The 24,467-nt window shown below is 43.2% G+C and overlaps 1 protein-coding gene across 1 annotated transcript in view; it reads right to left on the bottom strand.

The window, feature by feature from the left end:
- The window catches only part of LOC138480909 (uncharacterized), an 829,951-nt gene that overhangs the window by 566,220 nt on the left and 239,264 nt on the right, over positions 1-24,467 (bottom strand). Inside the window, exon 6 of the mRNA XM_069612710.1 lies at positions 5,605-5,648. Coding sequence (XP_069468811.1) covers positions 5,605-5,648 — 44 coding nt within the window. The remainder of the gene's footprint in view (positions 1-5,604; positions 5,649-24,467) is intronic.

The following is a 24,467-nucleotide window of genomic DNA, read 5'->3' on the forward strand; positions in this document are numbered from 1 at the left end:
AGCGAACAGAGCGGTTACCAAAATAACAGGAGAAGCAACATTCATGGTTCTGCTGAACACCGGCATTATTCCCTTCTTATGGGTCAACAGTGCTGCTAAATAAAGATGCTAAGCTATACACCAAGGTCCTAGCAAACAGGCAGCAAGTCAGCTACCAAATAAAAAGAATAGAGTGGGACCAGTAAGTTCTGTGATGGGAAGAAAAGGATTGGATAATGTAAGACATATTTGGCCTGGATGAAGTAGTTCATAGGACAAAGAGCGATGCCAGAGAAAGCCCTGGACTGTGGTGGGTGGACATTCCTGAGGATAATGTTGAATGCAGAGAAAACATTTTAACAGGCGTTATGCAATATGTTCTGCACCAATGGGCACAGGGTAAGTTAACGTCCACCTTTTAACATTATTTGCATCAGGGAAATAGGGTTACCCACTATCCGCTATGTTCTTTGTGATTGATGGTGGTTGAACCACTGGCACAGCTCACAAGGCAAGAGAACAGAAAGGAAATTGAAAGTTTTGCCTTTGTAATTTCCCAATCTCACACCCTCCAGTCAGAAAATGTGCTGCAAAAATGCGGCAGAAATTACAGTTTTGTGCAGCAAAAGGTGCATTTTATGCCGCAACATTTTCCATTTCCTGACGCAATATCCTGGAGCATCTGAGTAATGAGAAAATCCCATACTCGAGAACTATTCAGTCACACACAAGATTCCCTGTTTGCTGACATCATGATGATCGCAACCGATCTTGACACTTCTGACCCCAAGCTCTTGAAACTGATAAGACTCCTTCAGGCAGACCTTTGGCTTCAAAATAAACCTAGCTAAAAAGATGGCCATTAACCTTGCCACTGACAAAGATGCCCTGGTTGCTCCAGAAGAAGGTACCCCATTCAGATGGATCGCCTTTAAAATAAGATACTTGGGGATCAGATAACCAGGAGACTAGCGGGGCTGCATTATGCAAGCTACTCAAGGTTGTCAAGTATCAGAGCAACTGAAGTCATGCAGAAATCTAACAATATCATAGTCAGACAGGTTAGCCTCTCTTCAGATGTACATTTTGCCCAGTTGCTTTACCTTTTCCATACGTGGCACACATAGCCAATTATACGTAGAGGACCATGCCAGAGGATATTATGTCATTGATGTGGCAGTGATTTACTCTGAGGATCTCCAAGGCAGCTCTGTTTCATTCTGATATAGGACGACAGGCATGTCTGAGTATTTGCACTTATTACAAGGCAGCTAAACTAAGTCCCATTTACGAAAGGCTGAACCCAGCCTCAACTAATAAGTATAAACTGAAAGACAATGATCTCAAAGGATTTAAATTAAGATGTATTTATTTATTTAAAACGTTCAAAGAGCTTGAACCTAACTCCATCATGGGTACCAGATTGATGTAAAAAATAGACAGGATAGAAACCATTTCATAAAAACACGTAACATTTTTTGAATTTATATTTGGGTTTTGTATGGCGGAAACCTAGCTAGGAAGCAACAGAGCTTTGATAGATACCGGGGCGGAGGCTTCATTGATTCATAGAAATCCTTAAAAATGTAAAGGTCGACACTTTACCATTAGTGGGCTGGGGGTAAAGGAAACACCTGCAGTACATACAGGAGTGGAAATGAATATAGGCAATTTGTCAAAGCAGAAATATCAAGTGTTGATTGCCCCGATACCTGAATATATAATTGGTTTCAACATTTTGGAAGGGTTGACTTTAGGACTGGGATGTAAAACTTATCAGTTTGGAGTGAATGCATTAACATGTACAGCATTTATTGTAGGCAAATTGAAATTCCCTCTGGTACACGTGACTTTGGCCATGAAGCGTGTGTCTATAAAGCAATACCACATTCCCAGGGGACAAAAGGAAATTTCAGACACCATTTAGGGATATGTAGAAGCAGGAGTGGTACGTCCTGTTACTACTGCTTGGAATAATCTGATCTGGCCTCTGAAAAAAGGGGATGGGATCTGGAGGATTATAGAGAATTGAACAAACGCACTCCTCCTTTGGTCCCCACAGTCCCAGACGCTATCACTTTAATTGAGAACGTACAAAGGTTTGAGGGAACCTGGTATGCAGTGGTAGATTTAGCTAATGTTTCTCTGTGCCAATTGCTGAGGAGTGACAAAAGCAGTTTTCATTTTCTTGGAATAGGCATCAGTACACCTTCACAGGTTTTCTATGTGGTACTTGCACAGCCAAACCATTTGTCACCACCTGGTGGAAGAACATTTGGACAAAATACCATGCCTACCTGATATCCAGATTTCACATTAAATTGATGATATTCTGATCCAGGGCAAGGATGACCCGAGAATGCAAAATCAGTTAGAAGCCAACATTGATGGGTTGAAGAATGAAGGGTGGGAGATTAACCCTAACAAAATTCAAGGGCCAGCTGAAACAGTGGTATGTTTGGGAATTCAGTGGCATAATGGTCATCAAGAGATGGTGCTGAAAGTCCGACAAAAGATATTTGAGTTTACCACACCTGTGAACAAGAAACAAGCTTAGTAGTTCATATGACGGTTTGGGTTTTGGAGACAGCATATACCACATTTAGGGCATATATTGGCACCACTTTAAAACGGCTTGCGCCATGGTGAAGCCAAAAATAAAGTATAGCTGCGAACAGCCTTTTTCCTAAAAACCAATGTAGGGTGCTAAAATCACTATGGCCAAAATGAGGGGCTGAAAAAGTATGCATGTTCTACCATAGGACCATATACTAAATAATGGTTGCTGTAGCATGGGGGCTTTCACAGATCGCCCTCTGGTCACAAAAATAAAACATAAGCCAGAGAATGAAAAAACAAAGGGGACAAGCAAAAAGAGTAAGATTGCATATAAAGGGACAGCAGAACCCCCAAACATTGAATTATTTGCTAACACTGTCAATGGTCATAACACATCAAGATAAGCTAATGAAATGGCACTCTTAGAAGAAAGGGTGTTGGGGTTCTACGTGAAAATGTCCCCTGGGAAATATACCCCAGGTAGGCGATTATTTTCCCTGCACCGCTTAAAGCCTTCCCTCACATATTCTAGGACAGGTATTAATTACTATTCTAACTCCAGTCATAAAATATTTGGGGAAAGTGCTTGGTTTTGGTCAGAGTGCAGATTTGGGGAAATGTCGCCCTCTGGTGAACTTTTCCCAGGCGACTTTATCACTGGTTACCGGTGTTGGCTATGTATGATCTTCCAGCAACACAATAAGAGTCTGGTGTAGGTTAGCTATTAGTCAAGGTCTGACCTCTTTTCCAGGTCCAGCAGCATCGTTTCATGGAAACCCTACATTTACCCACCCCAGTGTAAAGGCAGGTGGGATTCAAGAAATGGAGATGGGATGGATGCAAATTCATTTCATTCATTTTTCCAAGAGGGACAAAATAAAATCCTTTATAGAATGCAGGGAATACTCCAGGTTGCCGGATCTTGAGAGCATGCACACTTGCAAATACAGTACTAGTGCTGAACCAAGATAAAAGCTGTCGCAAAGAGGTCTCGCAATGCAGTCGAAAAACTAGTATTCCATTTCCTGGGCATGCAAAGCCTGGCCTCTGGGATATATATATAAGGTTCTTATAGCATTGATCGATGAGTTGCTCCAGCATAAATAATAACTTGGCAGTGGAATCTGAGGAAGCACCTGGATGAAATGTTCCATCATGTGTTTTTAACCCAGGTTTTTTCATCCTCGAATGTTTCATTTTTGAATGGTCAGTGCAGCAGCAAAATGCAGTGGTATCCCCCCGCGGTCCACCATTAACCCCTAATCCCACAACCCACCCCATAAAAAAACATTATCCCCTTTCCCAAGCTTACTATCTGTACCTTTCTTTTAATTATATATTGTAGGTGAATATCTTGGCGATGAATATTCTGCAGTGAGAAATATGTGCAGTGATTATTCAGCAACGAAATCACTAGGCTCCGAATGAAGAACATGGGCCACGAAGTCAAGCATCGACCTGCACCAACCCTTCGGAACAGATCTACAAAATGGTTTGTAAAGTGGGGAAAAGGCAGTGGTGGAGGAGATGTGGAGTGCTGGGTCCTGCATTCTTATATGTTGGCAATGTCCCAAACTGGAAAGTTATTGGGACGATATGGTCAAAGAACCTGGGGAAATGGTGGGTTTGAGGATCCGAAAGACCCCATTGAGTGTTTGTTGGCAACCCCATTAAGGGATTATAGCCCATCGCAAGCAGAGGGTGTGAACTCATTATAAACTTACTACTGTTGCTGAGACAAGCACTGACCCGATTCTGGAAGAGAGTGCATACAGCCGACATCACTCACTGGTACTCATGGGGGATCTTCCTGGACTTTGTGAACATCCATAACATGGACTGCATTTAGCTCATGCTACCAGGGGCTTTGGTCCTATTGCAACAATGTAGATGAGGGCACAATGGACATGTTTGAAAAGAGGACAGAGACAGTCCCATTTCAAATACAGCCTCCCTGAAGAGAACTGCCATACTGTCCTATTTCATCAAGTTCAGCAGTTCATCTGAGAAGTAGGGTCACCGTGCAATGTCTATTATAGCAGTCCTGCTGAGACATGCTATTGTTGTCTCCTTTGAAATACAGCAGACCTAACATGATCTGGAAACTGTGAAAAACTAAGAGGTTAACAGTCTGGCAGTGCTTCCCCTTTTTAATCAGAAATGTCAAAGCCAATAGGTTTTGGCTGTAATGCCAGAATGCCCTAATAACCTTCATGCAATGACAAAAGACCAGCAATCAAGTTCACACCTTTACAGGAGATAACAACCTACTTAACAAAAAACATTTGCACACTTGAGACAAAAAAGGTAGAGCTGTTCTTTGAAGCCCAGGGCATATAGTCGTCACCTCATTAAATTGACCTCAGAGGCAAACAGGTGAAGCTAAGACACACAAAGAATGTGCACCTTTTAGAAAATCACAATGCCAGAAACATACAAAAGGAACAATAAAGACACATCACTAAGAGGGATATCTATGCATACACATTTACCATCTACAATGGCTCTTACCAATGCTCTGCCAGATTTCACTAAAGTGACACTCATGGGCCAAACCCTAAAAAGACAGCGGTAACTCACCAATTGAGTCTAATATACTTGCGATCTATGGAATGCTTGGTGACCTTTTCTTATCAGATCAGTACGTGTGCATTGAAGTAAATTATCTCATTAACTTGAAAATGATAGGATTATAAAATGAGATGCCCCGTTTGCTTGCCACATCAAGTATAGTTTTGGCAGTAGGCTTGGCCAAAACGACTAGAATGGGATAGTTGCGTCCAAAGTAAGATTTTTATTCGGCAATGGGGCATCTTTATTTTTTATTTTGTGTATTGTTTAAAGCGTGGACCTAGCTCGAGAGCAGCAGAGGGCTGTACAGAGTGGGCTTAGCCAGCATATGGGCTGGCATCTTTTAACAGTAGTGCAGTACTATGTAGTCTGTGCGTCTTGACTAACCTATTTCTTAATTGAAAAAAATTAACAGAAATGTAATAATGTTAGTAACATGAATTATTACCACACAATTTAAAAATCAAAGTTCATAATATTTATTTGATTTCTTACCCTTCTTCTTGGGTTTGCAGACAGCCCTTTCATCACTGGCATTGCTATAAAACAGAATATAATACTTTAGAAGTTGCATCCATAAATGGATTGCTAGGTGCTATTACTGCAAACATTTTGAATCACTGAAATTTGTCAACAATTTAGTCTTGCCCCCATCATCTCCTGCTTGAGTTGGCACAATCCAGGTGAGTGAAGAATGTATGTACTGTACACTGCTGATTTAACCACCCACAACTGTATAGCAAGGGTGCAAAGAAACATGGTATGCTGTCAACTGTGTTTTCCTGAAACACGAAATATTTGGCTACTAACAGTAGGAAATGGGTAAAGTTTTGCAAAGCACAAGCTTTGGCACTGTAAAAGCATAAGAATCAGCACCCGGAGAGGCCTAAGGCCACCACTGCCACCAATGCTTCAGCTAGACTCCAAGATTAAGGTACTGTAATAAAGGTCAAAACACGTTCCACACAGGGGCTTGATCATTATAAGGCTTGTGAAGATTTGCTGTCTTTCGCCCGAGCACACAGGCACTTCACATCCACTGGTCCTTGGGGTGAATCACCTCATTTAGAGTGTGGTAACCAAACTGGCCAAGAAACGTGGATTATTAGGGAGAAGCCCTTCACCAAGGCAGATGTTGTGCACTGCCAGGCAGGCTTTGTGATCTACCTTACAGTGCACAGGGAGTCAGGATTGCGGTCTACCAAACTGCCAAAAAATCAGGGATCATCAGGAACAAGTCCTTCAGCATGGCAGATATTGTGCACTGCCAGGCAGGCATTGTGGTCTACCTTACAGTGCAAAGGGAGTCAGGATTGCGGTCTACCAAACTGCCCAACAATCAGGGATCATCAGGAACAAGTCCTTCAGCATGGCAGATATTGTGCACTCCCAGGCAGGCTTTGTGATCTACCTTACAGTGCACAGCGAGCCATGATTGCAATTCGAGGCTGATCAGCATCGTGTTGGTCTCCTCTGCACTTTCTTGCCCATGTCCCAGGACTGGGCCAGAAAGAACTCTCACCGGTTCTAGGCTGAAAACTGACATATTACAGCCAAGGCTTTCAGTCCGCTTGCTCCACCAAATATTCCCCAGTTTACAGGTGGCAGGAGGCAGCAAAACGTGTATTATGCTAGCTCACTTGGTGGTAGACATATTATACTGCAGAGCAGTAATACTCTGTAACTGTAATTTCACATGGGACTCCAATTTACTTATGATAATGAATGATGAATTAATTTCGGTTACAACTGAATATTCTCCCAATATTTTCTTCCTTCCAGTCCGTTTATAACTCCACAATGTTTCCAGATTCTTTAGGTGCTGTTTGGGACAACACAAGATCATCCGTGTTTTTGGCACTGCCTCAAAAATTGGTAGGACTGTAATAAAACAAAACACACCACATAGACACATAGATGACAGATATAATGTCAGCTGTGGTAGATAAAGATGTATTAATTATACCAATATTTCTAATTATATATGTCTTCATTACAAGGCAACTTGATTTCCCCCTTTAAATCAGGTTATCGCATTGAGTCAGTCGCAATCTTCTGTGTCTTTGGCGCTTCTTCAGGGAAGTTTCAGTCCCATGACTTTAGATCAGACACCTTCTGTTCTTCTTGCTGTTTTAGGGCTACTCAATTGGCTTCACAATCTTTGATCGTGCCATTCACCTTATCATTCTTGCAGAGTTACAAAAACAGAAGCTGTGGGGTTTCCTTCTTGTGTTCTTCCAAAAGGTGCACTCTCTGACTTCTGTCAATTTTTGGTATCCAGTAAAATGTTGACACCAAAAATGAAATCAGTGAAAAAATGGTGGTCAAAATGCCTCTGGAGTGAAAAAGTCACCAAGCAAAAAGAAGTAAAATAAAAAGCTGAAAAGTAGCTAAAAATGCGGTGCTGCGGGTAAGTCTTAGGGTTCGAGATGACTTGTGATTGCCTGGTTTAGGGTTAGGGTAGGGATAACAGTAAGGCTGAGGATTAGGGCTAGAAAAAATATTTTGGTTAGAATTAGGGCAAAGATAATGGTCAGGGTGACTGCAGAAGGCTGGTGATGTTGGGTGGTGGTTAGGCGTTAGGGTAAATTAAGTAAGTGTTAGGGTTGGGGTTATGGTAAGCAAAGGGCTAATAAAGTAAGTGTTTGTATAAGTGTTAGCAAAATAGACAGGGAGTTTGGGGAGGGCTGGTGATGTTGGAGTAGGGTAGGGATTACAATAAACATAGGGATTAGGGTAGAGCAAGAATTAGGGTAGGCGTTGGGTAAGGTTAATGTTAGGGTTGGAGAAAGGGTTTGGGAGCTGGTTATGGAGTTGGAGTTAGGGTCAGAGTCAAATGCAAATAAAATGCTTTAGCCTGCTGAAGGGTTTAGTATTAGGCAAAGCCTAAGGGTGCAGGGTAGAATTAGAGTTGGAGTTAGAGTTAGGGTATGGGTGAGGAATGGGGATAAGGGTGATTGTAGAGGGCTGCCAATTGCCTATCTTTATTAGGGGCTTGGGATATTGTTAGGGTTACAGCCTTGTACTTTTGTGTATTTAAAAATAAAAATAAATGGCGACGTTATCACAGGCAACATTTTCACACATTGCATTGCTTATATTGAATAACTACATTTTGAAAACGGCTTTTTTGTTGACTACTTTTAAACATAACTACATTTTCTCCGAGATATTTTCACATAGAATAAATGTTGTTCCACTTGGGAATATTTCTCGCCATACCTTTCCTGCATGTTCATATACTGGTCTTGGAAACCTTAGATCCCAATTCAGGCTGCTTATTTCTGGATAGGCCACACATACTTTAGATTTCAATAACTCTTCACAACTGCTTCAGCTCCTTCTATATTCGAGAGGCTTTTAAGGGTCTCAACATCTTCAGGTTCCATAACACTCAAGTATATCAGTAAATGTTTGTTTTTGGCACAATTTGGTGGCATAGCCACCAGAATATCGCCAACACCATTGGTACAGATAAGAAAGGGGTGCCAAGAAGCAGTCTTTGTGGTTGGCATGACAACTGGAAATGCTGTGGCATACAATTGCCAACGCACTAAGTGTTAATTCCTGTTGTACTACGCAGATGTAATCCAATAGTGGCTTGTTTAAACGTATTTTCTCCCAATCAGGAGTACTGTCACATATTGCGTGCCTGTGTGAATTTCAATGCTAGAGTGGTGGCGTGATCTGTTTGAGATAGAGTGAGCAGATTCCTTTTGAAAGCTGGGCATTTGGTTTCTTTGTGAACCTTCTGCGCCCTCTACACATAAAGTACCAAGTTGTAGGACGGGCGCTGAGTGTTTCCTCTCTGCCCCCATGGCTTGTGTTGCTAGATTTGTCCCTGCCGGTTCTCTGTGTGATGGGAGAGAACATGTGAAAGAGGCTGAACTGCAGTTCTAGTCAGAGTCAGAGTCTGAGATGGAGGAGCTCATTCACAAACCCCTATCCAGACTATGAAGGCATCTGCTCTGCAGCGTTCAACCCCGAGGAGGGAGGACTGTACCAGGACCTGTAAGGTGCTGGGCATATTTATATATTTATTTTCTCAGAATCTGTCTACAGTAACTGTGACTTCGTTCCACACAGCATCTCACTTGAAGATAAAGTGAACTCTGGGAGACTGGGAGTATGTCAATCATCTTCTCCTAAAGGTCACAGGTTTGATACAAACTTGAGGGTTGATTAAAACCCCAGGGGTGCAGACACCCACGTTTTTATGATCCCATAAGAGATATTAGGGCAGGGGCATGATGCTCTTCTACTCACTGATGCGTGGCATTTGTTATAGCGATCATATGTTATTGATAGTACAACTCTTGCTTCCCAGTGCACCATAGTCTGACATTGCATAACAAGAGGCAGGGCATTATAGCCCATATATGTGTGCCAGGCACGTCTGCTACAATGAGCTCGGACACGCGAGAAATGTTAGATGGCACTGCTCCTGGATTTATACTAACAGAGGACTTCACATTCCATAATGCAAAGCAAAGGCATCTCCTGGATGGGTAATGTTAGCATGAATGACCCACTGTTGTTCAGGCCGCTTGGACTCTGCCAGGGCAAAGACCGGCCCGAGGACATATCTCTTTAAAAGGCGAGTGCCTGTTATCAGCTGCTGTGGTGTTGAAACTTCTGTGCTCAAAAGTCTGCGACTTTTGAATGGACGTGGAGGAGTTGGAGGTTCATAGATCCCTGGCTGGCCCAATCTGTGCCATGGGCGAAAGCATGGTTTGTCTCCTCTCCAGAATTCCAGGGAGAAACGAAATGTGAGAATTAATTCACAACTTCTTGTTCCTAAAAGAAAATCGGACGAACCCGCACCTTCTGGGGCGGCATAGCAGGCTAGAAGCCAAATAAAGAATTTTCAACTCCAGACCAACTGACTGCCACGAAGCAGCGTCTACTGCAAAAACACAGCGCACAGCGGAAGTCGTGAGACTCAAGAGAAACAATGCAGTTGCTCCCGTTCCCAGTGCCTGTCCGGATAATCCTGCTCTTCCACTCTGCATTCCCGATCAGTTATGGAGTCAACAGCGAGTATAGCACCTCGAGCCAGCATGTGAAGCTGAGGCGTAGCCGCACACCCATGTCATTGGCTACGGGGATCAGCCCAACTCTCTGAAGTTATGTTATGTTAAAGGTTCTTATATCGTGCACCGTTGCCGCCCACGTGGTCTCTTGCTGTTCTGGTGGATCTGCAATGCAAGGAGGGTGGGGTGGGGCGGGGCAGGGGGTTGGGGGGTGTTTAGTAGGATTGAGCTGGAAAAAGAGCAAGAGAGCTGTGATGGTGGAACAGCCCTTGTGGCTCCACTGGCGAGGAAAAGGGCCCAGGGAACTGGGGTTACTAGAAACTTTTGGCATACGCCATCCGAAGCAATTCTTTTTGACGTGTAACTTAAGCGTCGGCAACATTTAGTGCTAGTACACCACATTTCACACATACCACCCCCCCATGTAAATTTGCTCCCATTTTTAAGGGTGCTTTTTCGATTTAGTAAGACTTCTCCACAATGAGACCGCAAAAATGAGCCGGGGCAGCACCACTGTACTAGTGATGCAGGTCCGGGGAGGCGACAGCGTTTGCTCCGCAAAGGGACCCATGCCGTTCCTCCTATGGAAAGGAGGCCATGCTGGGATCGGTCCTCTAGCAGCAAGGGACTTGATGGAGGAGAAAGGATGATCAAGTTCCTACACAGGCTATATCTCATTTGGGGCTTTATAAAAGGTCCTATAAAAGGTCCTATATTCAAGATGACCCTTCTTGTTCTAGTGTACACCTGCACCACTTATCACATCCTCCTTTCAATTGTTGCACGCTCCTCTTTGCACCCTGGTGCCCATAAATGCATTATGCAAAGAACAACAGTAAATGCCAAACTATCCGCATTACCAATGATTATTTATTTACTGGTTAGATTAGTTGTCAACGGCTCTCAGGTCGAATCATCTTTTAAGGTTATGGATCACTTCTGGGTAAAAGTTCCTTCCCATGTTCTTGACATTTACAAAAGCCTAGTGCTCCCCAGATTTCCTAGCACCTAAGATTGAGTGTTTACATGGACTTTTCAGCACCTTATGTGTCAAGTGTTCAGCGAGACTGCTCCAGCCTCTAAACATGAAAGGATTGTCTTGGCTTCTTAGCCCTGCATACTTAAAGTGTTCTTCAAATGCTTGTATTTGATTCTAGCACCTCATAGTTCAAGCACTCTTTACGAATTGCTGGGACCTCTATCCTCCAGTGCTAGTCTTTGCTTCTAAGCACCTCATGTGGCAAGTTCTCAACACATATCAAAACCTGTGCATCTTGGCTTCTCAGCATATCCAGTGTAAGGAGTTGTTCTAGAGTTCTCTGCACCTTTCTGAACAAGTGTTCTTCTCGGATTCTTAGTACCTCATCACTCAAGTGATGTTCAATGCATAAAAAGAAAAGCAAGTGCTTAACCCACGAAAATAAGGAACACTTTATTTTTATATACAGAAAGAACATTTTCATGGGATAAATCTTAAATCTAAAAATCTTAAAAAAGCAACATTGTTTAAATCCAAATCAACTAATGAATACATCATAATTCTGTACAGTTCAGCAATCTTTCTTCTGGCTTCCCAAAAAGAAATATAAAAAACTCAAAACATGCGTTTTCTGCTAACATAATCCATTTGATACAAAAATACAATATACAAAAGTACTATCGACATTTTGGCACATTAAAAATTGACATAAGATACATAAATATATATCTTTTCTTACAACATCCTATATGAACAATCAGACATTGAATCAAATTCTTCCATCATCCCAAACATATATTACTAGAATGTCCTGTTTCGCAATATCTCCAACAACAGTTTCTTGTGTTCTCAAGTTACTATGAACAAAGGTTTGTCACCAACATGTATTTCTTATATCACTAACTGGTTTGGTTGTAATGCGTCCTCCATGAATACAAGGTTGACATTATTACTTATTCCACCCACACCACCAAGCGATCACCAGAACAATCGCCAATATGTGGACATTAACTCACTTAGTATATCAGTCGATGTGTTGTTCCAAGAATATTAAAAAAAGCTGCAAAAATGCAAAGCAGCTATCAAACAAAGGCCTCTGACATACAAAAATCCTCAGGATGTAACAATCTTACCCGTTATGGTACTAAACTCTGGTGCCACCCATCTATGTGTTAATGCAAATTGCTAATACACAATGTATTGTTGTCTGGCAAATATTTTAACAACGCTGGTGACGTGGATGTGCGATCAAACTCGGTGGAAACACATCGCATAGTTAAGTCACATCGCAGGAGTGGTCAAATCTGTCAACTTGCACGTGGATTCACGTTCAAATAGACTAAACATAAAACTGTCTAACATAAATATGTGACCCGCTATCCTCAAATTCGAACTAAAGACACATGAAGAACGAACTACTGCATTGTCCATTGAATGACTTAATTTTACTGCCAGACATATTGACAGACAGATTGCTTATCATCAATGTTACATCTTAATGGTCAATAGGAGGCCTTCTTTTTAAGAACTGGTATCTATTAAAGACAGCGGATTGTGATTTCAAGAAATAATTGTTCACCTTTAGAAAACTAAGGACCTGTAACAATTCATATTGGTAAGATACTAATAAGTGGGTTTATGATAAGGACACCATGGATTGTATGTCCTCTTTTTCTGCTCTCTCCTTCCTTACAAATTGAAATCCGCACACACTAACTGACCTGTTCTGGAATTCATCTGATTGTGGATGCATTGCAGAACAGACGCCAGCTCAACACATAACATCTCCCTATACAGAAATCACAAAAATAAAAAACATATAATTAGTAATATATAAAGTAATTTTTAAGATTAGGTATTATTCTCCTGTTTCTTTAAACTCTGTGTTCTCAGATGTTATGTCATATTTGCTCTGAAGTCCTACTTCCGTTCTCTGGGTGTTCTATTTGTAAACTCGACAGTTGAGTGTCCATTTGTACCTGTGACTTATGATTAGAGAAACAAACATCTCTCAGTTGCTTTATATTATCCATGTCCCACTTTTTTCCATTTTCCAAAGTCACACTCTATTCCCCCACTCACCCACTTTTTGTGGATCTTTATATTTAGACAATTCTTTTAATGGTCTACTGAGTTCTTTAAACTGACCCAACCTCCTTGTATTAGTGTTATGTTGGATGTTGTATTTTTTCGATCATACTACTCTTTGTATTTCACTTGTTTCTCTTTTACTCTTTGTAGTCCCTCTTCCATGTCTACACCTGTTGTTTTCTTTTCCATTGATCATGGTTAATTTAGACGTTTACAGGCTGCTGTGCCACTCATCATCAGAAAAGTTTTAATGTCTGTGACAGTATGAGGGGAGGTAACATTCTTTAAATGTGTCTCTCCAAGGTAGAGAATTTGCCACTGCCAATTGAATGGTGCCCTTAAAACAATTGTTCATGCATTCAACTAAACCGTTAGCCATTGGGCAATACAATGAAGTAAGCATGTGTCTGATCCCTCGATCCTTCAATTATTTTCGCATTTCTTTGGATATAAACTGCACTCCATTGTCAGTAAGGATTTCCTCTGGGTTACCCTCTCTGTTAAACACAGCATGCAACAACTTATTCACCATCCTGGTTGTCACCGTATCCTGAACAACCCCCCATTACACCCATTTGGATATATAGTCAATCAATACAATCATATAAATCTATATGGTTCTAATGTTTTGATTGGATCTACAATGTCCATAGCCTTCTTCCTTACTGTCTCTGGTACCTGTACAGGTTGTAGGGGAGTGGTGCATTACCTCTTTGTCTTAACACTATTTGAACATTCTTGACAATCTCTCAATAGATTTGCCATGTCACTCAGCATTCCTAGCCACCATTATCTTTCTCTGATACAACATTTTGTAAGTATCCTGCCTAAATGTCCTTCATGTGTCAGTTGGAGGATTCTATACCTCAAAGACTGCAGTGGAATTAAACAATCCCCTCAAATGCACCTTCAACAATTTCATGATACATTTGTGAGTACCCAGGAAGCTTATGTTTTACTGTTTCCCAGCCATTTTGTAAACTTTGGCACAGCAAGTCCATTTCCTGGTCCTTTACAGAGGCTTTAACCCATTCCTCTCTGATTATCCCAGGTTGTATGTTGGCTATTATACACTCTTCATTATAGTTTTCTTCCTTTCTTAGTGATGCTGCATGCTCTTGAGCATCTCTCATGGTAAAATAGAAAGGCAATCCACTGCCAAATTTCTCCTTCTGGGTGTGTAAACAATGTTTGTGTTATATTGCATTATATCAACCATCCATCTGCTGATTCTCAGAGAAACTGATATTAATCTTTTGGTGCTCATAATGAGGTTCAGAGGATTATGATCAGTTCATATTACTAAAGGTAAACCCCATATTACTATCTTGCAATGTCTCAACATCCACTGTAAGTCAAGGGCCTCCTTTTCTATAGTGAAATAGTTCACCTCTGTCCCTCTGAACATTCTAGATGGAAATGCAATGGTCACTTCCTTTCTGTCTTGGATTTCATTGATCACTCCTCCCATCCTCACATTGCTTTCATCTACTGTGATTACATTCATTGCGGTGGTTTTGATCATCTTGTGGACAGAAGGTCAATTAATATCTAGTTTAATTTCATCCATTTCCTTTTGGCATTTATACTTACACTCAAATTTTGTTTTTTTTCATAAGTTCTCTCATTGCTTGTGTTTTGTCAGTGAAGTGTTGAATAAACTTAAATAATATGCTGCCATCGCCAAAAATGATCATAGTTGATCCTTGTTGCTTGAGGATGGTATTTTTGAAATTGCCTCTATTCATTCTCTCTTAGGTTTTATGCCTTTGTTGTTGATGGCATGTCCTAGGTATACTACCTCTGTGACATTTATTTTGTAGTTGTCTATCTTTAAAGTCAAACCTCTCTCCTTACTAACTCATAAAAGTCCTAGCAAATTGGCATCATGTTCTTCTTCAGACATTCCCCGATATTAAGATGTCATCTTGAACGTCTTCTAAATCTACAAACATTTGTTGCAAATGCCTCTGGAAAACTGAAGGTGCCAAAGCATACCCAAAAGACATGTATTTTAACCTAAATGCCCCCAAAGGTGTCGCAAATTATGTCAATGATTTTGAATCTTCATTAACTCTATCTGGTGATATGCCGACTACAGGTCCAAGGTTCTAAATAGCTTTCTTGGTTTCATTGCCGTCAACATTTGCCGGATATTGGACAGTGGGTGCATTCAAATCCCTAAGATCTACACACATTCCGATTGTAGTGTTCGCCTTCCAGACAATGACAATCAGTGCCAACCACTCAGATGATTCTATAGGCTATATGAACTTTTCTTTGCACAGTTAATCCAGTTAATTTTGCAGTTCATCCCTGGTACCTACAGGCATGTTCCACACTTTGTGTAGTACCGCTTTGGCTCCCCTCTTGAGAACAATGCAGTGTTTAAACCCCTTAATTTTAAAAAATGTACCAATCTTGTTATTGAACACTTCTGGAAATGTCCTCACTAATCCCTATTTAGAGGACATATCTTGTGCATTTATGCATAATATTGAATTCACTTCACTTGGGTGTATTCTAATTTGGAGGGCAGCCTCTCATTTCTCATCTCATTACCAATGCCATGTTCTGCAACATTCAATTTGTAATATATATCTCTAACTTTAAACTTGAGATCTATCTATTTATATCCTCTAATTACTATTAGAATGTGGTCGGTCTCAACATATTTTCATTGCCTTTCATCTCATTAATGAATGTATGTACATCTACAATTGTGTAATGGAAACCTTTGTCAACTATCATCTCCAACAGTATGTGATATATCATCATTAATTCCCAAGGGCCTTTATTCCTATTTGAACTCACTGTCAATAGGAAGTCTGGGTAGTTCTTTTTATCTACTGTGGTCAATAAGCTGCTGGGCCCTCCAATTTCCCCTAATGGTCTGATAGTTGTTTTACGGTTGCCTCTGTTATTTCTTCAGGCCCTCCCATAGTGCTGTATCATGCCACATTTGAAAAATTCAGCACTCATGTGGGGCATTCTTTTCTTTTTCACCATTGTAATGTCAGAAACACCATCATCTATAACATTTGGACATTGGTCATGTGTTTTGGACACCACGGTTCGCAGGTTTGTTTTATATTTGTGTTTCATTCTTTTTTGTTTCTTTGACCTTAGTCGTATCCTCTTCATATGAGCTATCTCCAGACTGCTGTTTTCTACTTCATCATCTCTCTGGATTTTTTTATGTCTTGGTTGACCAAGTCTTCTTGTAGTTCAATTTTCATGCATTTGCTCCCTAACTCCATGGTTCCTGCTATCTCTGCTTTCTCTAGGAAAGTTTCTTTAGCCTGCCCACATTTTTGTTGAATATTTCGGTCAGCTGTGTATAACATCAATTGGTCCCTAAGGTACTCGTCTGCTTTTCCAGTGAATTTGCATGAGACAAGTAATCCCCTCAGAGCCCGAAATCATTATCCAGTGATTCTCCCTTGTTCTGTCTCCTTGTGAAAACGCAGTATCACTCCAGAACTACATCAGTCTTATTATTAAAGTATCCCTCTAATTTGAACATGGCAGCATCACATTCCCTATTTAATGGTCCCGCTGTTGGGTCTCTCAACCCGTCTTGAGTAAGTGTGTCAGGCAAGGTGCAGAAAATCCTCAAATACTCTGCCCCCAAGATGTTTAGCAGTGAGGCTTCTTTCAAGTCAACGCCAAACTTTTCCCCGCCAATTGCTCTTAAGAAATACTTTTAAAGAATCATTATTTTTTCCCCAAGGTATGAGGGATTCACCAGTGGTTGCTAGAAATGGGCATGTTTGTTCTGCATTTCTTCGACCTTTGGTATGTCTTATGTAGTCTTTCTTTCTGCTCGCTTTCGTTTTCAAATGTATTTTCCCCTTATAATTTTCCTTCTATATTTATTTGTGTGGGTTTTCTGAACTGTACAACATGAAGATACTCTTGTTGGTGTCTTTGTTGAGGACACAAAGGAGACAGGTATGATTTGTCTATGCTTCCCACCTATACAGCATTATGAAATCACAATAAACGTTCTCAGGCCCTCTGATGCTTCAAATGCATAGGCGTTCACAGCCTAAGACCCTCTCCTCAAGGGATGCGCTGGGACGGCAGAGGGTTCGTTGCTGGAAACCAATGCATATGCTCACTTTCTCACACGCACTCAAGTTCTCGCATCTGTGACTTGCTCCAGCTCATTCCACGCCACCTTCCTACGCTTTGGGTGATACACTTCTCATTCCGCCATCAGGCTGCCGATATGACCAATGCGTGGCAGCAGCAATGCGGTACAGCTGCACTACTTCCTGCGCATGTCCCTCTAATGCTCCATGGCTTTTGTGACTCCTCTGTCTTCACTTCACAGTGGGGTCCTTCTGCTCCTGACTGGTCCCTCTTCGCCAATATATAATTATTACTCTGAGGACATATTGGCAAGATACTAATAAGTGGGTTTATTATTTGGTTGCAGACCCTCCTGAGTGGAAGAAATTCCATAAAACAGGGGCTAGACTGCCCTTGTGGGTGGGACCAGACTGTTATGCAAGTGGATGTGTGTCCTCTGTGAAGGGTGCAGTGAGCTAAATCATGGTTGCAGGCATTCCTGAATGGAAGAAATTCCATAGAACGGGGTATTTGACCCATATTCGTTCCCAGTAGAGGGGCTCCCACACCATTCTAATTTGGTAAAACTTGGGGTGTCACCCTAAGTAACCCGGGGTAATCCAGACGTGGACCTCTTGCTCACTGTGCCTTAGAGAGACTCAGCTTTACCTCACTGAGGAGGCCCAACATGGCCTAAACACGTGTCTGGGGTTGCTGATGGTAATCTTGTTCAGAGGAGAATTGCCTAGCATTTCGGTGCTGGACTGCCCTTGTGGGTGGTACCAGACTGATATGCAAATGCATATTTCTCCTCTGTGAAGGGTGCAGTGAGCTACAACGTGGGTGCAGACCCCCCTGAGTGGAAGAAATTCCACAGAACAGGGTATTTGACCCATGTTCGTTCTCAGTACAGGGGCTCCCACACCTTTCCTAATTTTGTAAAACTTGGGGTTTCATCCAGGGTAATCCAGCCGTGGATCCCTTGCTCACTGTGCCTTAGAGAGGCTCAGATTCACCTCACTCAAGGCCTAAACACGTCTCTGGGGTTGCTGATGGTACTCTTTTAAAAAATATATATTTTTATATTTGTTAAGTACAAACAAAACATCAAACCAAATCCCAATAATCACAGCACAGCTTAGACACCAAACAGGTATAAAGAGCCAAAGGCCGGAATACATCAACAAGGAAAATACAAAATACTAAAGCCCCCCGGGCAGTGGCACGGACACTCCCAGAACCCTGCATAATGTGAAACCCGGTTGCAAGCGGGTTAGGACAAGCACCTACGTGTGTATTGGCGCCAGTCTACATTCCCCCATCTGTCCCATATCTTTCCAAACTTGGAGGGGCAAGCCCTGTATACTCGACCTTCCATTGCTTTGCAGTTGTCCATGTCCACGACCCATTTAGAGAACTTGGGTAACTCTCTCGCCCCCATTGCATGGCGATATTCCTCTTGGCCACTATCAGTGTGTTTGCAATAAACAGCTTCTCGTAGAGAGTACAAGCTATGTACCGTCACATTTCCAGCAACATCAACGTTGGCTCCCCTGGTATCTGTTCGGATGCCATAATGGAGATTTTATTAATAATCCAACTGAATCCTCGGACATGTCCAGATGGTGTGGTAAAATGCTCCCTGACCAACATAACACCATAGACAACTGGGGTCTGTAACCCAGCCCCACCTAAACAACATTTCTGGGGTGTAATATATTCTGTATAACCTTTTCAGCTGAATGAGTCTAAAACGTGATGGGATTGCTATCTCCCTGGGTACCATTTTTGCCTCCTGCCAATCCTCTGCCGCAATAGGACCTATATCACCCACCCATTTTTCCAAGAGTTTGGTAAAGGGGTGCGTGGTGATGATACAAAGACTCTGGTATAAGGTGGAGATCACCTTCTTGATCAACAGGTCTGTATGCATGTTGTCTTCCATGGGAGACTGCTCAGGGAAGTCATACTTCCCATGGGACTGTGACCACATGGCGTGTCCGAATTGAGTATTACGATGGGTGTCTACATTTGGTAGCTCTGCAACCTGTTGCATCTCCTGAAAGGACTGCAGGCATCCCTCTAGAAGCATGTGCACCAGCACCCGTATTTTTGTCTATACCAATGAGGTGTAAAAGCCAACTTTCCCAGTTCAGGCAGATCCCTGTTATTTCTCTCCTCATTCTTTCCCCAGCTCGTAACACCTGATGCGAAATTAAAGGCAGACCGGACACTTTAGCAGCCCCATAAAGTGTCGGCAGAGGGTCCGTTAGTACCATGCCGGCCTGTTCCAAAAGAATATGCAGGCATCACAGTTCCACCTGCAGCCACTCTTTCACGACCACAAGCTGGCCGTCCCAGTAATATTTCTGAAGATATGGGAGACCAATCCTTCCCTCCTACACTAAGTTTTACAGGAGCCGCAGGGCAATCCTTGGTTGGGAATCCCGCCGTAGCAGCTTCCTCAAAACTCTTTCAATAGTCTGGAACTCACCATCCGGGATCTTGACAGCGATATTGGAGAGATACAAAGATCTAGGCAATGTCGTCATTTTAAACATTGCCACTCTGCCCAATAGTGATAGGGGGAGAGCTGACTAGAATTTGGTGTCACCAGTTAATCTTTCGGATAAAGGTGTTGAATTACGTGCAAGAAAGGTGGTTGAGTCCCGGCATATGTGTATGCCCAGATATTTAAATGAGCTGACAACTCACAACTGTCCGGCATAGACTCAGTGCCCCCTTGTACTGGAAAGAGGATTGATTTATCCCAATTGACTTTAAGGCCACTTGCCCTCCACATATCCGTATTATTTCCAAGATTCTTGGAATTGACCTCCGGGGCTCCCCAACATACAACAGCAGATCATCTGCATACAGTGAAACATGATCTTCGTGTCCCACCAACCACCCAAAGCCTTTCATGGGAGGATCACCTCTGAGCCCAATTGCCAGGGGCTCCATGGCCAAGATGAACAGCACTAGGGAGAGCGGACAACCCTGTCTCGTTCCCCTCTCCAGCGGGAAAGTTCCTGAAGTCACCCCATTAACCCAGACATTCGACAGAGGGTCCCTGTATAGAAGTTTAATCCCTTACAAAAAGACTGGTTCAAAGCCCATGCCCGACAGTAGTGCCCAGATAAACTCCCAGTCAATGGCTTCCTCAGAGTCGATAGCCACTAATGTCAATGGTTCTGGGATATAGTCGACCAACTGAAGAGGCACTTGAAGCCTCTGGATATTCATTCGGGTCACCCTGTCCGGCAGGAAACCATTTTGGTCATGGTGGACAAAAATTGGCAAGACCGTGGTCAGCCCTGTCGTCAGGATTTGGGCCAATACTTTAGTCTCCAAGTTGAGGAGCGAGATGGGATGATATGAAGGGCATCTGTGTGGTGGTTTGTCTTTCTTTGGTATCACTATGCTTTAGGTCGGGGGGCAATATTCCCTCACTCTTACTGTTCTGAAACATAGATAGCATTGGCCCCGATTTAGTGTCACTAAGCCTTTACCATAGTTTCGCAGGGAAGCTATTGGGTCCCGGTGTCCTACCTGACTGAAGCAACAATATTGCCACCATTTCCTCCTGTGTGATTTTGGCTTCCAAAGTCTCTCTTTGCACACCTCTGATGTGAGGGAGAAGGTTGTCCGAATATGTTAAGGTACAGTGTGTCTCAGGGATCGCATATAAACACATAGTAGTTAGCGGATGCCTCGCACACCTCCTAGCACTTCGTAGCTACCTCACCGTCATAGCAACTGCAGCTGCTTGCTCTATGATCGGCCTGCAAGGAAGTGTTGCTCCAATTGCAATATCTGTAATTCAACCTCAGCTACCTTAGCCATCTTCTCTTTTTCCCTAGAGGCAAGCACAGAGATTGCTTCCCCTCCAATAACTACCTTTTAGCCATCTCAAAGCATCCAGGGGTGCCTCGATGAGGCTGCGCTTAGGTCAAAATACGCTGATGTTTTCTTGTGCAGCCTGCTAACCACCATGCGGAAACCCAAAAAATATGCGTTCAATCACCATGAGGGATGGCCCAGTTTACCATCCAAGCCCATAGTTACCAACAGCGGGGAGTAGTCTGACATGCCTCTTGACAGCAGCTCGCCGTCCCTAACCTGATGCAGTTCTGAGTGAGGGACAAAGAAGTAGTCGATTCTTGAGAGGAAGAGGTGAGCCCCGAGTGGAAAGAGTACTCTTGTGTCTGCGGGTGCATCATAAGCCATGCACCAACCAGGCCCATGCTTGTGCAAATTCGTTGATCTACGAATGCCTCCAACCTCCCCTCCTTAGTGTTCGGGACCATTTCCCAGCCATAATCCATCACTTCATTAAAGTCGCCCCCCACTAGTCAGCGATCTGCTTGATATTTACGAACAGCCTCTGTAACTCATGCAGGAGCCCAATCTTTGATGGTGGTGGGGCATGCACATTAAGGAGCCCCATAGTCGTCTCTCTGAGTGTCCTCGTTAACCAAATGTACCTCCCCCCAGTGTCTCGGACAACCACAGTCAAGATCATAAAAGGAGCATATTACCGGATGAGCACCATGACCAATCTGCATCCCCTCGTGAATCCCGCATGTGCCTGAAGTGGGTAGTTGAAGTGTTTAAAGAACACACAGTCCGTTCCCATGAGAAGTGTTTCTTGAGTAGGGTTTGTGCCTCGGGATTTTGTCACAAAGGCCATTAACATTCCACGACATACAGACTATTTTCTGAACTTGGGCGTCATACATTCCACCGGTTATGGGGAGTATTATAACTGCCATATATGCTGAGCAACTGTGGGTCCAGCCATATAAAGATCACAATCATCAAGCAATACGTGTTGTGAGACAGGCATGCTATGAAGAGAGACACAGACTCAAAAGCATTTGTTTTAAAACCTTTATTTACTAAGGTTCCTGGCTTGGTGGAATGCCTGACTGGCTCTAACTCTAAAGGGATGGTTTCCTTAACTGATGTTTCCAATGGCCGTCGTTGTCTAATAGTCCAAAATAAAAGTCTATCTGTGTCTAAACCTATGCTTGCCCTCGCCCTGTACAAAAATGTGATAGGAAGTCTTTTTAAAAGGAAAAATGGTAATTCAACCAAAATGCCAAAAACACAGTTGGTTTCAGGTGGTCTTCTCACCAGATGCAACTTGGTCAATGTCCCAAAGTGGTTTCACCCTCTACCAGCCCTACTCTGTTTGTAATCCTGCCCCTTCCTGGACACTTCCTCCTCCTTTTCTCTTTACTACTCTTCCTCTCTTTTGTGCAGCTTCTTGCTGTCCTTGGTTTACCGCCTTCTACCTTCCTTGATGTTCCTCCATGCTCTAAGCTGTTCCTCCTCCACTCCTCTTTCTTGTCCCTGCTTTTCTGACCTTATTTTTTCTACTCACTTTAATCTTAACTCTTGCTCCTCCTCCTCTTTCATGCTATTTTTCACCTCCTCCACTTTAACTCTCTTCCACCCTTCTCCTACACACTCCTCTTTATCTCCTCCTACTTTTATAATTGGGGCATTCCTAGCTTTGGGAAGCAACAGAGCATTTTACAATTATAGGGGGAAGAACAAAGTGAAGGAAGCAGAGAAACAGGGACGGGGGAGTTTAACAACAGGGGGTGGGAGGGTGGGCAATTTGGCAGCAGGGCTCAGCAAACAACCAGGGAAGGAAACATTGGGGAGCAGCTCACCCAGTCTCACACAGTGTATGGAGTTGCGGTTGTGTGGGCCTAGATGTTAGCGAGGAGTCATTCCTGGAAGGGGAGGGTCTGGAAGTCCTCCCTGAACTGTAAATGTGGAGGAGGTGAGCCTGATGTTGATGGGAGGAGGTTTCAGAGTCTTGGAGCATACACAGAAAAGGCCTGTTTTCTGGCTCTTTCCTGCCTGCACCAGCAGAGTTCAGGTCCAAACGTGTCCTTACTTCTGGTGGATCACAGGCCTCTGGAGATACTGAGTTTCTCAGTGAGGTAGCTTGGGGACTTCAGTGTGACAGCCTCGTAGATGATGCAGCAGGATCTGTTCTAGACCTGTTCCCCTCTGCCTATTTTATTTTTGCCTTGCCCCCTCCCCTTGTGTCTTAAATCTCTTACATTCCTCTTCCTTACTCCTATAAACTACATTCTCTCTCTGCTCCTCCTCCAACACAGCTCTTCTGTCTATAGACCTTTTACTCCTCGCTGAACCATCAAACACTACCATATGTCTCAAACTTCATATTCCTGACTCTCACACTCATCTGTGTCTCACACCATCGCTCCCACCCCTTTCATCTCCCTTGCGTACTGGCTGCAGAATGCTAACTTTTCCAAGGAGTTCCAGATTTAATGTCACTGGGACTGAAACCGTGCACCACTGTTATTTGCATGGTCTCCAGGCACACTGGATGATCTGAAAGAGAGGGGTTGGGGTTAGGATAGAGAGGAAAAGGGGAGCATGCAGGACAGCTTTCCTCTTGTGTTGGTGCATGCAGATTGGAAGTACTGTGTCTCTGCGTGTGGGTCTATTTCTAGGTGGTCTGTGTCAAGGGCATAGAGGCCTTTTTGCCCAGAAACGATCCTTGTGGGCCCATGGTCGAAGGATGCATTGGCTGGGGCGGTAGGGTGTGAGTTGTTGTAGAGGTTTAGAGTTCTGTTTGAAGTCTACAGGGAGTCATTTTAAAACGTCTGTGTGGGCATTTGGGCATGGAAGATGAGTGTTCACGTTTGAAGGTTGGTGGGCAATTCATAGCATCGCTCTCATGTGTCAGGAGCAAGCTCATAATCGGGCACATATGTAATTGTCCCATTGAAGTGCATGGAGACCTCGTTCTAGGAATCGGTGAACCAGAGGGCCTGAGGATGATGCAAGCTCAGAGCCTTTTGTCTGGGTAGGGGTAGATGTGAATGCGCGTTCAACGTAAAGGCTTTCAAAAGGTGTGTGCCCGGTTGGTGATCCCTGGCACGCCTCTGCTGGGAATGTTAAGTGAGGGACAGCAGGTAGTCACAAGGGCCTGGCACGCCTCTGCTGGGAATGTTAAGTGAGGGACAGCAGGTAGTCACGAGGGCCTGGCACGCCTCTGCTGGGAATGTTAAGTGAGGGACAGCAGGTAGTCACGAGGGCCTGGCACGCCTCTGCTGGGAATGTTAAGTGAGGGACAGCAGGTAGTCACGAGGGCCTGGCACACCTCTGCTGGGAATGGTTACTTT

Source organism: Ambystoma mexicanum, chromosome 5p (genome assembly GCF_040938575.1).
Source record: "Ambystoma mexicanum isolate Mex_15411 chromosome 5p, UKY_AmexF1_1, whole genome shotgun sequence".
NCBI lineage: Eukaryota > Metazoa > Chordata > Amphibia > Caudata > Ambystomatidae > Ambystoma > Ambystoma mexicanum.